Source organism: Apus apus, chromosome 21, assembly GCF_020740795.1.
Source record: "Apus apus isolate bApuApu2 chromosome 21, bApuApu2.pri.cur, whole genome shotgun sequence".
NCBI classification, from domain to species: Eukaryota; Metazoa; Chordata; class Aves; order Apodiformes; family Apodidae; genus Apus; species Apus apus.
Window position 1 is genome coordinate 6,427,246 of NC_067302.1, and position 13,020 is coordinate 6,440,265.

At 46.6% G+C, this 13,020-nt stretch overlaps 1 protein-coding gene across 1 annotated transcript; it reads right to left on the bottom strand.

Annotated features, from left to right (window-relative positions):
* Window positions 1-385: 385 nt before the first annotated feature.
* On the bottom strand, window positions 386-10,608 carry PSMB2 (proteasome 20S subunit beta 2). Its single transcript, XM_051637981.1, has 6 exons — window positions 10,471-10,608; window positions 8,114-8,236; window positions 7,488-7,558; window positions 3,022-3,184; window positions 1,509-1,558; window positions 386-616 (listed from the first exon to the last, which is right to left on the bottom strand). The coding sequence occupies exons 1-6, from the start codon at window positions 10,559-10,561 to the stop codon at window positions 509-511; spliced, it is 606 nt and encodes a 201-aa protein (XP_051493941.1). The 5' UTR covers window positions 10,562-10,608; the 3' UTR covers window positions 386-508.
* Between the last annotated feature and the right edge of the window lie 2,412 nt (window positions 10,609-13,020).

The following is a 13,020-nucleotide window of genomic DNA, read 5'->3' on the forward strand; positions in this document are numbered from 1 at the left end:
CCCCTTTCATATGGATTATATTGAAACAAAGCGTAACAAAAGTGTTTATAAAACAAAAGGTTAAGTTTTTCAAAGCAAACGGTGGTAACATCTTTGGAAAAATCAAGTAGATGCTGTGTGTTCAACATTAAACACTTACCTGGTGTTTGTGGAGCTTTAATGATGAGAATGGATGACAGCACAGTGTCATCTAGAAGACCTAGTACCAATTTTTCTACACATAAGAAAACTTATTGGGAGCTGGAAGTGAAAAATCTCAGCAGAGGACAGAACGAGGAGCAACCAGAATGTGAATCCAGCAACAGAAAATCAAGTTTCACCTTCAGTGTGGAAAAAATGTACTTAAACACCCTCAGGAAGGATCAGTGGAATAAAAAGATAGAACTGACTATATAAATGTCAATCTTTATTTGATCTTCCAGTGCAGTACATGAATTGTGTGCTCCAAATGAATAGAAAAAACCCAAAACAAACAAAAAAGAAGACTGCTGAAGAAATATCTCAGGGGTTAGGATGTAGCTTTTGGAAGGGGTATGTTTTCCACCTCATGGATGCCATCCTTGTCAATGAACCGGGCGTTGAACGAGGCCAGATTGAGGATGAAGCGTTTCTGAAGCTGTTCAACAAAAGACAGAGACAAAAGATGAGACTCACTCAAAGATAAGAGGAGAACATAACTTAAGGGATATGTTGTGGCACATCCAAGTTTCCATCTGGGTTCTAGTGACCTGAAACACTAGGAACTGGAATGGCTCTTCACTGCTAAGGCATCAGTGAGTATGAGTTTGTTCTCTAAGCCTCTCCGTGTTAGACAAGTCTAGGTTAGAGATGCAAAATACACCAGGGTACACCTGAGAACCAGGAAGACATTTAAGCAGGAAGACCAGAGAGGGCTGCAACTGAGGGCACAGAGTGTATCAAAAAGACACTTCAAACAGAACCTCCTTAGAGTACTTCTTCCTGAGGTTTCCCCAGATATTCCCAATTGCATTCAATTCAACATCTTAAAAACAAGGATAAAGATTATTTTCCTACAATAAAAGCTTTGGAGTCTGGAAGGTTCCATTTACATGGTCATGAACCGTAAGGTCAAACCTTCACCTCAGATATCACTTCACAAGCTGGAAGAGAAGTGCACTTAGAAGTTTATACTAGTTAAGTGTAATACAAGCCACAGAAGGATGCTTGCATTATGTTCAGGAGAAACATAACAGGAAAAAGTCAAAAGACTGTATCAATATTATGCTAAGCATGGAAGAAGCAGAAGTAAAGAAAAGCAATTAAGCTTCAAGTTTATGTTCTGGAGGACATGAACCATGCTAAAACAATGCAAGTGCCCACAAATCCTTCTCCTCAGTAGCTATTCCACATCTGGCCAATGTGCATTTATTATCCCTTCCGGCAAAGACAGCAAAAAACGTGACAAGAGGAAGAGGAAAATATCAGTAAATGAATGCAAACAAACATTCCTTTCTCAAGATCACAAGGGCCTCAGTTTGGCAACTCACCTCCTCCAGACATTTTTTTAGGAGCTCCATAGCTTCCTCACGTGTGATACCTGAAAGAGAAAACACCCCCAGATTGATTTAATTATAGGCCATCCCTCTCACCAGAAACTTTTATTAAATTTAAACAACTTTTCAGCTGAGCACCAGAACCTCTCCCTCCTCAGCTCACAGCAAACACGTTCCAGATGCGCGAGGCCGCCCCGCCCCGCAGCGCCGGGGCTGCAACAAGCCATTGAGAATCGATTTGTTCCACCGAGTGGGAAGCATGACGGAATTCCGCCTCCCATGGCCCGGGACCGGGCGCTGCAGCAGCCCGGCCGGCTCCCTCCCCTCCAGTTTATTGCAGTTCTAAATCAGGTCCATCTGCCCAGGCCGGCTGCAGGAGGCAGGGACCGGTCTCAGTGCTGGGTTCCCTGCTGGGTGTTGGCTCGAATAATGGGAAAGGCACGTGTGAGATGCTCCTGCTATTCTCACACGTTGGGATACAACCCATGGCAAGCCATGACAAGGTATTGTAGCTCACTGGGTCTGTCTTTTCACAAGGAATGGTGGAAATGGAGCAGTGTCATTTTCAAGGGAGGTGACTAGAAACCAACCAAGCTCTGTGGATCTCACAAAACTTGTTCCTAGAGCTTGATCCAGACCCACACCCCCTATTTCAGCAGAATTTCCATCAGAAGAGCACTCAGCATATGGCTACATTTCTCACAGAGCTGGATGAAAGGATTACAAAAGGAACATCTCTGCCATGAGATTCAGACCCAGCTTCACACACAGGAGTGAAATAGTTCAGTAGCTAAAGCCAAAATGTCAGATAAACAGAACTCCAAGGGTTGTACATTTCCACACCTGTACAGCAGGGACAGGACCAAGTTTATTCCTTGCAGTGTAAGAACTGGACTATGATTCTAAAACTAAAACTGTACAGAGGTACAGACATGTACAAGAATCATGACCAAGAGCTAACACATGTATAAAACTGTAAACCAAACCAACTCATCTTCATCCCCACACTTCAGAGCGCTGAAGATAACCTTGCTAGGAGTATCTTTTCACTTGTATGTTCTTAATATATCACACACAAAGCCCATCCAAGCTATGGAGCAATAGGATCTGGGACTGTTCTCCAAAGACTGAGAAAATGTACATGTCATATCCAACAGACAAGTAGAAGTTAAAGTTATCAAAATGCTATTTATTAGAAACAGGCTACTAGCAGCTAATGGTCCATGGAGGTCTAATCATGTTTTAGAATAAATTGAAACTTCCTTCACTTAGTCTGTTATGCTCCCAACAGGAAAACACTTTAAGGAATTGACTAGTTTCACATTACCAGTTCAGCAAAACCATAAGACAATCTCTAAAGCTACATTTATTCTAACAAATATTCCAATTTGTGGCACCACAGCAACCACACTGCACCATCTGACTCAGCACAAGTCAACCTCTCAGTTTAAGCCTCTGATTTATCAATCAGTAACAGGAGGATTTTGTTCTCCTGGACTCCACTTGCCTGGCTTGTAATAGCGGTCGAGGATGCTGAGGGTGAGGAAGGCACCATACCCATGTGCTGCAAAAGGAGCTTTAGCCAGAGCTGCAAGGTAATCCATGTAGTAGAGGGCAGGACCTTCGTGGTCATCGTAGCCAGCCAGGAGCAGGTTGACATGGTAGGGGGTCTGAAACAGAGGGAGAGTGTCACCAAGGCAGCCCAGCTCTTTGAAGCTTAACTCCCCGTGCCACCTACAGAAGAGCAACAGAGCTGCTTTCACAGTTTTTGCCCTTGAAATGCTACTAGCAACTACATCAACCCTGGAGATCATGGATCTCAATCTAAAAACTATCAGGTCTTTTGGTAATATGGAATGCAGAAGCAAATAAAAACATAAAACGCTGGTTCTCCTGAAAATTAGTAGTTTGGGGGTTGGCTCAGATTTTGGGTTTTTTTAAAGCTTTCATGGCACATTCAAACTTAGGCAAACTTTCTTTTCACACCAGATTCTTTCATCTCAGCATAAAACTTGTGGATTTTTACTGTCAACATGTGAGCACAATGAGAACATTCTGCAGTTTGTAAGAAGCCCTCTCTGAGTTCACATGCTCCCTCCTCAGTCACACCACCCAGTGACTGCTCAGCACACGTGGAGCTCGTCCACAGCTCCAGCAGCTGCACACACTGTGACACCATCTCGTCAGCTGGCAGGAGATTGTTATTGCACTTATTAAGTTTAATCTTTAATATTTTGGCTAACTTGACCAAGTGAATGAAGACCTAAGGAACTGCTTTATTTCTGTTCAAAACTGACTACCAAGACACTGCTTTTTTCTTTGGTTGGAAACAGTTTTCTTAAACTCAATCTGCTTTGGTTGCTGTATTCTCTGATTCTTGTTTGAGTTCAGCAAGAGTCCCTCAAGTAAGACTGAGAAATATCTACAACTTCTCCAAAAAGACCACTGCAGCTTCATTAATGTAACCTTGTGCTGTACTTGCAAGTTGGGCAATTCCTCAGCAGTTTCCTTTGTGATTTAGGATAATCTGAATAAAGCAGATGTGCCCATACAGCTTCTTTCAAGATGTGCACTTCATAAGACCATGAAACATGCACACACAGTAATTTTTTTTTTAAGTGTAGGCTCAGAAGAAAATTTTTGAATTGTAATGGCTTTTATATACTTCCAGTATTCTCATATTTATATTATGTTTCTTATGATATTAATCATACTAACAGGGTATCTCTTAAAATGCTGGAAAGTCTAGATCAACAAACCAACAAAATGAGAATGAAAATGATGATGCAACTCACAATATATTAGAACAAACAAACACAATTTCCCCTTAAAGCCAAAACATAACTTTGATAGGAGAAACTTCATTTTGATACTAAGCACAGTGAATTTGTACTCAAAATATTACAGGATACTGTATTTTGACTTGCCCCAGATAGTAAGAAAGAATAAAGCAGGCTACAGTTATATATTAAACATGGCTGTAAATGGTGTGATTTAATCTTCAAAGCATTCAGGAATATTTGGAACCAAGTTACCATGCAGATGTACTCAAGTAATTACTCTGTACTTCATCATTTATTTATTCTGAAACATCACACAAGTTGATATTTAAGAGCCATGACACCAGATCACTCAAATTATTGTGTGACTTTGAATTACCAACACTGGCACATGTGAGATCCTCAGCCAGAAATAAATGCTGTTATCCAGACTTCAACAAATCTGGAAGCTGGTTTTCACTTTAAGTTCTCCCACTAATGGTGTAAGAGACAACTTCTTACAACTCTACACGTAAATAAAGTGCCCCCCATGCCTTCCTACCCAGAAAGGCAGGATTTAAAGGTTAGAAAATACACATCATCTATTTATTGCTTCCATGATTACACAGATGGAATTTGCAGACAGGACCTCTCTGCTGTCTCTGTGGGACTGACATCTCTGCTGGGATGGGACTCCTGGGGCATCTCCATCCTTTTGTCCATGCCAAGGGCAGCCTTGGGTTTTGTAACCAAAACCTTGCCAACAGCTCTAAACTCTTTTGGAGACCAGTGTGATTAAAGGGCCACCAAATGAGTGGACACTCCAGGATCAATTAATTTCCCCCAAAACTGAACCTCCCTAGGAAAGGCTATACTGCTCATCCCGAGTACCTTGCACTGCATGTTGTTTGATTTAAAATAACCCCAGCAATTAACGGATGTGTGAAATTCTTCAGAGTTTACAGCTGAAGAGAAGAGCTGTGCTAAGCAGAGCAAGCCCCGCTCAGCAGCGGGAGGTGGGCGGTGACAAGCAGGGGTGTGACATCTGACGGAAGCCCAAGTCACAGCCAGGGGCGGAAGGTGGGCGTGAGGAAACCTCCTGCCAAGCGTGGACAAGGCAGAGGAACCGACAACCTTCCTCTGGCGCCAGGCCAGGCCCTGGCACCTTCCACTAACCACAGCCCCCGGTGAACTGGACTCCACCAGGGGAGGCCACCGGCTCTGAAAGGGCAGGGGTTGTTCTCCCTGTTCCTCAGCAGCAGGGAAACTAGAACAGGGGAAGAGGAACTTCTACACCTCTCAGCGATGGGAAAGCCAGCTGGCTCCAGAGCAGCTTCTGGGTTTGCCTCAATTATCAACACAGATCCTTTTCAGATCCTACCCCAGAACATAAACCCTGTATTTTAAGAGAAATGTCAGTAAAAATCAGGAACTTGGACTACATGAGCCACAAGGTTCGTAAGTGAAATCAAACTGGATAACACAGGGAGGAAGCCAGTGGTGACTAACACTGCAGAACAAGCTCGATTTGGGGCTGGGGCCTGAAAATCTCCAGTTTCAGTGTTAGCCACCCCCCTTCCTGTACCTTCAAACCTCTGACAGGAACAGCAATAAACTAACTTTCCCCCATCAAACTTTTTACTTTTGAACTATTTTTCCACTCCTAACAGGAGGCAGTGGCATGTTTCACCTTTTCCTATTTTTTTAAATTGCTATCATCCATATAATTAAATGAGAAATTCTAGATGCAATTTTAAGAGACAGAGAGCTGGTGTTAATCCTTCTGGTACCCCACGAATTATCATGACAGTGTAGCAGAAATTCACAGGAAAAGAATTCTGATGGCCAGGTTTGTGTTGTCAAGCTCTAAATCCCACAAACAAATCATTAAGTGCCACGTTCAAAGAAGAGCAGCTCTCCCTGCAGTGCAGAGCTGGCTGCAGTGTGACAGCAGTGTCAGGGAGCACCCCTTGCTCCAGGGAATTGCCATCTGCAACAGCACAACATCTCATCTCCGGTAAATAAACACATCTGCCTTTGCCAGTGTCCTCCCCACTGTGCTGCCCATCTGGAGCAGGTGAGCTGGAAGACAGGAGTGGGCTCTGTAAGGAGGGGGGACACTGAGGGGATCAAGCCTCGAGGGACACGGCACAGAGGAAGATGACAGTGCCACATCCTCCTGGCCAAGTTTGCCAAAAAGCCTGTAAATGACTGCTCAGTGGTGCTGCAAATTACACAACACACCCCTCCCAAACCCACTCCAACACAAGCTGGAGCAGCATTGCTGCCAGCCCTGGTCAGCCACCCATGGAGCTGGGTAAAGCCACTTAAATAAGTGCTCTGTGTGGAAGGCTGAGGCAGGACCCTGCCCCAAGCTCTTCCCCAACTCCCTCTGACTTCAGGAACTCAAAAACCTGCTGCCTTCAGCTGTCAGGAACGACAGAAACAAGAACATCTTGGGTTGTTCCTGCCCATGAGCTCTTGAAGGGCCTGGGCCTCACCCCACACAGGTACAACTCTCAAGAGCACAGCTCTGATGTTATTTGTGCTGGAAAACACCAGCCCAAGCCTTTGCACTGCCCTGCTGGAACAGCAACGGAACTGAGTCCTGACAGAGCTGCTAACTTCATTCCTAGCATCCCATTTCTTGGAGAACACTCTTCCTAGCCCTGAATCTTTAACAGCCCATTTGCCCCTTCACTACATCTGTTCATACTTCGAAAAAATTACCATGAGAAAAACCAGTAATTGCAGTTTAGTAACTTGAAAACACAGCTCCAGCTTGGGTTTGATATTTACTGAAAGCCTCGTGGTGCTATTTACAAAAGGGACTCCTTTTGCTAAGTACATCAAACAGCTCTGCTCTATTAAATCATTTTCCAAGAAGATTAAATGGATTCAGTGCATTTGCATGAAAACTGACAACCTTATCTCGATGATAAAGAGGCTTAACTCACTCAGCTGTCTGCAGTGCCCCTGCCAAAATGTTTACTGGGCCCAAGGCTGGAATTTTAAAGACTAGTTTTATCAGTTATCAATAAGTGACGTGATAAGCTTTTTAAGCAGGCAAATCAAGCTACATTCTAATAAAACAGCCTTTCAAAGGGAATTCACCAGTAGACAGAAACTGCCACCTTTTTCAGATTCCATCACTTGAAAATGGCAATTCTCCCCTCTAAGAGTTTGCCAAAACCTTTCAGCTCTTCTGACTCACTCGACTCCGCAGGTAGTCAGCCAGGTTCCGCCGGGTGAAGTTGGCAGCTGCAGTGGGAGACAGTTCATAACCTGGGGAGGAAACGTGTGATTTTGAGAACAGAGCAAACCCACACTCCTCTCTCACTTCCTGCCTTCATATCCCTATTTTGAAACGACAAGATATTCTTTAAAGACAGAATGTTACACTGTTGGTCTAGTTCTAGTTTATCCTGAAAGCTACAGATGTAAAAAGGGGCTCAGAATCCAGGCAGCTCATCTGTTCAAACCCACAGATCCCAAAAATCACACCACTGGGCAGGTAGCCTGAATTTTCCAGTCAGGTATAACAGAACTGGTAACAGTTGTCACAGAATGGGCATTAAGGGAAATATTTTCCTACCAAACCTATTCTTGGGTCATTTATGTTATAGATACATTATCTGGGCTTTGGATAAACCTCCTGGTTTACACTATTAATCCAATCTCCATTTCTTCATCCTTCAGTACCATCTTTCTGGGTCACTAAAAATTCAGAAATCCTTGAAGCTGGAGGAGTTGTGAAAACTTTCCACCAACATTCACTGGTAAACTCCATCTATCACAACCTCTGACTCCAAACCCTTAGTAATTGATCTCATCACTCACCGTTTCTCATCTTGTAGAGCTGAACATTCTTCTGGATGTATTCTGCAAACTGCACAGTGTCTCCAGCCTCCCCAACACACAGGAGTAGGATCTTTTCACTCATCTTAAACATTTTGTCATGGTCTAGGCAAAGAAAAATAACATTAAGAGCCACAGTCATAAGAAAGAATAAATTATTTTGCCAAATCATGACATCATTTCTTTCAGAAGAAAGTAAGAGACTGGGATAACCCCAGTATGTCCTGAAGCACCACCACAAAGGTCCTGAGCAAACCCTGAGGTTCAGCTTCTCACAGCTGGTGGCACATCAAGTTAAACAGATCACCTGGAGAAATGAAGCAGAAATGGACACGGTTCTTCTGTGGGAGGCATTTCCCAAATACTCTTCCTTACACAGAAACAAAGGCTGGAACTTCCCACAGAATCTCGTGTTCAGACAAGGTTTAACATGTTGCATGGTGCTTCCTGGGTTCAGGAAGAAGAGTTTTGCTCAGTGGCCATTCTGCTTTATTTCAATGTTATACTTATAACTAATAAGCATATAATATAACAACTTATAAATTCAACCACTTTATATAATATTAAGTTATAATATTAAGCTATAATTACACAATATAGTATATGTAATATGTATATAATTAGTTATAATATTAACTACTTTAAATATACTATAACTACTATAAAATAACTACTTCAGAAGGAAATAATGAAATGGTTTGGACTGACAACACATTGAATAAAATCAATCTTAGGAAATCCAGCACTAAATCCCATGTCAAGTGATCCCCTCTTCCCAATATCCAGGCCTTTCTCAAAAATTAGCAATTTAGGTGTCAGAAGCAGGTTTTCCTTGTCATTAGTTTTGTTTAAAAAAAAACTAATTAGTTAGCATTTAAGTATGGAGCATAAATTAAAACCCAGCCCACTGACACAGATGGAAGCAGAGGAAGAGCAGGCTACACATTCACTTGTAACTGCAGCTTAAAAGCTCCTCTGTTTGTACCTGAGAGAACCCAAGTTGTCCTAATGCCAACACTGAAGACAACTCAGAGCCCAAACCACAGTCTCATCCAACTGAAGCAGAAGTGCTCAGATATCCCAGACAAAAATCCAGCAGCTGCTGGTGGGAAAGGCAGAACGTGGAAGGGAGCTCCATGGAACAGCACTCATCTCCACCTCTGAACTTCAGCAAATGCTGCTCAACCATCCCTGCTGCCAGGCAGGTCTGAAGGGGCAGGATCCCCCAGAACCACTTCACAAGCTGTGGGAGCAGCTGCAGGTCCTGAGAGTTTGGGAAAGGACACTGACCTGCCCTTGCAATCAACTGACAAACTAAAACAAGTGTTACTAAATGCCAACATTCCACACCAACACCTGAAACTTGTTTGGTTTGCTTTCCTCTCCCAAAGACAAATAAATCCTGTTTTAAGTACATCTTCCTTCATGTTTATCCATAAACCTAGAACAACCATTAATTTACCAAACACAGCTTGAAGTTACTATATTTGTATTTTGCCAGTGCCACCACCTTCCCCAGCCCCCTCTCCACCACCATTGCCTTTTACACACCTGAAGTGAAATATTTCAGATAAAAGCACTGCTACAACATCCAGGATTTTGTGGGATGTTTATCCATGTTGCAATATCAATATTCTAGTCTACACCTTGTAAACAAGCTTCATTGCAGGCTCTTGCAAAGAGGCAGAAAAGGTCATTTTAGAGCATTTCAAAGGCTTGATAATCCCTCAGATGCTTTACCACATAAATAAACTCAAAACCTATTACAGTTTGGCCCACATGCTGTGAATTTCCCTGATGCTTTGACCTCCAGTAATCACTTTTTTGCCCTGAGAATCACACGTTATCAGTGAATGCGGCACAACCAAGCATTCGGTCTCATCCACGGCCACCCCTGGGCTGGTTCTTAACACGCTGACGCTGCTGGGCTCGGGCTGACGCTGCCACGCTTGCCCCAAGCGCGAGTGAACACGATGACCCGGCACACCGCAGCCATTTGCCTCAGGCCTGGCAACTCTGCCCGGGCCAAGCGGCCCTCGCAGACCCAGGCCCGCCGGCGGCCGGACCGCCCTGCAGCCCCCCCCGAATAAACCCAGCCCGAAGCACCGAGCGGCCTCCCCGCCCCGGGGGTGTCCAAGGGCAGGCTGGAGGGGGCTTGGAGCGGCCTGGGCTGGCGGGAGGTGTCCCTGCCGTGCCGGGGTGGGGCCGGAGGAGCTTTCAGGCCCCTTCCCCCCCCCCTCCAACCACCCCGTGACTCCGCGATCCCCGGTCACCAAACCCAGGCCACCCTGCCCTCCCAGGACCGGAGCCTGCCGCGGCCGCGGGCCCCCGCCCCTCACCGTGCTTCATCTGGACGATGCTGGAGGCGGCCACGGTGTCGGCGGCCACCAGGACGTAGTCGGGGCCCTGGATGCCGATCAGGTACTCCATGCCCGCCCGCCCGTGACACAGCGAAAGCGCCGCCGCGCGGCGCGCGGGGATGACGTCACCGCCGGCAGGCCCCGCCCACCCGGCGGGAGGGGCCGTTCCCGGGGCTTGACCCGCAGCCCCCGCAGCCCCCGCAGCCCCCGCAGCCCCCGCAGCCCCCGCAGCCCCCGCAGCCCCCGCAGCCCCATCCCAGGCGGGTCTGGCTTGGAAGGACCTTCAGGATCGTCTGTTCCCACCCCCTGCACGGGCAGGGGCAGCTCCCGCCAGCCCAGGCCGCTCCAGGCCCCACGGTGGGTACCTGGATCGCTTCCAGGGATGGGGCAGCACCTTGAAGATCATCTGGTGGAGCATCTGGGTGGCCTTGAAGGTCCCTTCCAACCCAAACCATCCCATGAGCTAAAGACCATCTAGATCCCACCCCCTGCATGGGCAGGGACACCTCCCACCAGCCCAGGTTGCTCCAAGCCCCATCCAACCTGCCCTTCAACACTGCCAGGGATGGGGCAGCCACAGCTTCCCTGGGCAACCTGGGCCAGGGTCTCACCCCCCTCACAGCACAGAATTCCCTCCTCATGCCCAACCTCAATCTCCCCTTTTCAAGTTTTAAGCCATCCCCCCTTGTCCCCTCACTGCAAGCCCTCATCAAAAGTCCCTTGTAAAAAACTGAAGAGGTTTGGAGTGTCCCTCATGTAAATCCACCTGGCGGAGGAGTCTGGAGGTCTGTACTGACAGACCTCTGGAATGCAGGACGTGAGAAAGGAGAACCAGAATCATGGGTGGCTAAACCTGCCTTGGGCAGTTGGAGCTGCAGAAGTTGTGATACTGTGTCCTCCAGGTGAATTAGCTCATTATAATGTCATTATAATACTAAACTTCACACCGCCAGGTCAAAAAGATCCCTGCCTGGGTGAAGACCCTTCCCCTGAGCATGTGTGATAGCTGTAACCAGATGATAACGATATGTAGATCACTAACCAATCGCTACGAGGGGGATGGACTTGGCAACTCACCAGCTCTAGATCAGGGTATGAATATGTCACGAAAAATCTCGGTCGGTGTGTTTGGTTTGTGGGAGGGCCCCAAGCACCCAGCTCTGGGCAAACCTGCAGTAAATGACAATGTGTCCTTCCCAAGTGTTCGTCTCTTGGTCTGGGCTTGGGGATCTGCCATGAAGTGGTGAAGGTTGGGGGTGCAGAGCTGGGACAGCAGCTCCCACCGCTGGCTGGGCAGGGGTCCTGGCAGCTGCTGCTCAGCAAACGCTGTTCTCTGCTCTTCTCTCCTTCTTCCCCCCACTCTCAGTCCACTTAAATTTCTCAGGGCACCAAATGTTGTGTCTGTGCAGCACCCAGGAGCTCCCAGGTGTGGCTGTTCACGGGGACAATTAATGCCAAGAGAAACAGAACAAATCCTCCAACTGCCCGGACAGAGTCTCAGTGCAGGGACCAGCAGGGACTGCAACGGGCACTTGCTGTATTGATCAGACTCTGCCCCTGCCTGAGCCCCACCCGAGGTGCTCACTAATTGCAGCTCCACGCAGCCCCAGCCCCGGGGGAGCAAAAGGAGCCACCGGAGCATCCAGCCCCTGCAGCAGTTGCCAAAAAGGAGCAGCCCCAGGGAATAAACCTCTGGAAGCTGCAGCAGATGACAAGTGCCCAGCTTCACCCCCCCCCAAGGAAGTCACTGTGGACTCATGAGAACTGGGCATCACCTTTGTGTGGTTTAAAAAAACACTAAACATGCCAAAAAGCAACAGCAAACTGTCTTCAGGAAACAGTATAAATGAGTGTAAGCAGCAAATTCACCATTTTGACTGCTTTCCAATTGCCTGTAGCTACACTTGTTAAATTGAGTGCTGCTCGTGTAAATCAAAACAGGATGTTTCCTTTTACAGTGGCCAAGCTCTGCCGGTGGATCCAACCCGAAGTTCCGAGCCCATTTTTCCCTGTAGATCTCCCTGTGTTGCTTGTGTCCATGCATCCAGCCCATCTAACTTAGCAGTTATTTTTTGACACCTTTTTAAGAGAAGGTTAACGAAAAATCAACAGCTCCCATCCTTGTTGGCTTTTATTGGGCCCTAGGGTACAATTAAGTGCTAAGCTTGTTATTGAGTTTTCTTGACAGATTGAATTTCCCTGTTTAGGAAGCACACAGGCATCCAGTACCCACCTACCTCTCTTCCTGGGGTGAAGGTGCTTCTGACATTATTACTTCTTCCACCTTCTATAACAGCAGGATATTCCTTAGAGGGAACATGGTGCCCTCCATGTGGCAGAGGAGCAGGAGCAAAACTCAGCAGGTTCTACCTCTGTCTCCAGCCTGGTGATCCCAAGCTGCTGCTCCCCAAGCCCTCCTGGTGCAGACACCAAAGCTGGGCAGTGCTGGCCTGAACCTGCTCTACCAGAGGGATGGATGAGATGCTCTCCAGAGGTCCCTTCCAACCCTGGAGACTCTGCGAAGCCCCG

Coding starts and splice junctions, on each gene's coding strand:
- PSMB2 (XM_051637981.1), bottom strand. CDS start 10,561: ATGGAGTACCTGATCGGCATCCAGGGCCCCGACTACGTCCTGGTGGCC. Junction 3,185..7,487: donor CTGACTACCTGCGGAGTCGA/GTGAGTCAGAAG, acceptor CCTCTGTTTCAG/ACCCCCTACCATGTCAACCT. Junction 617..1,508: donor TAAAAAAATGTCTGGAGGAG/GTGAGTTGCCAA, acceptor TTTGTTGAACAG/CTTCAGAAACGCTTCATCCT.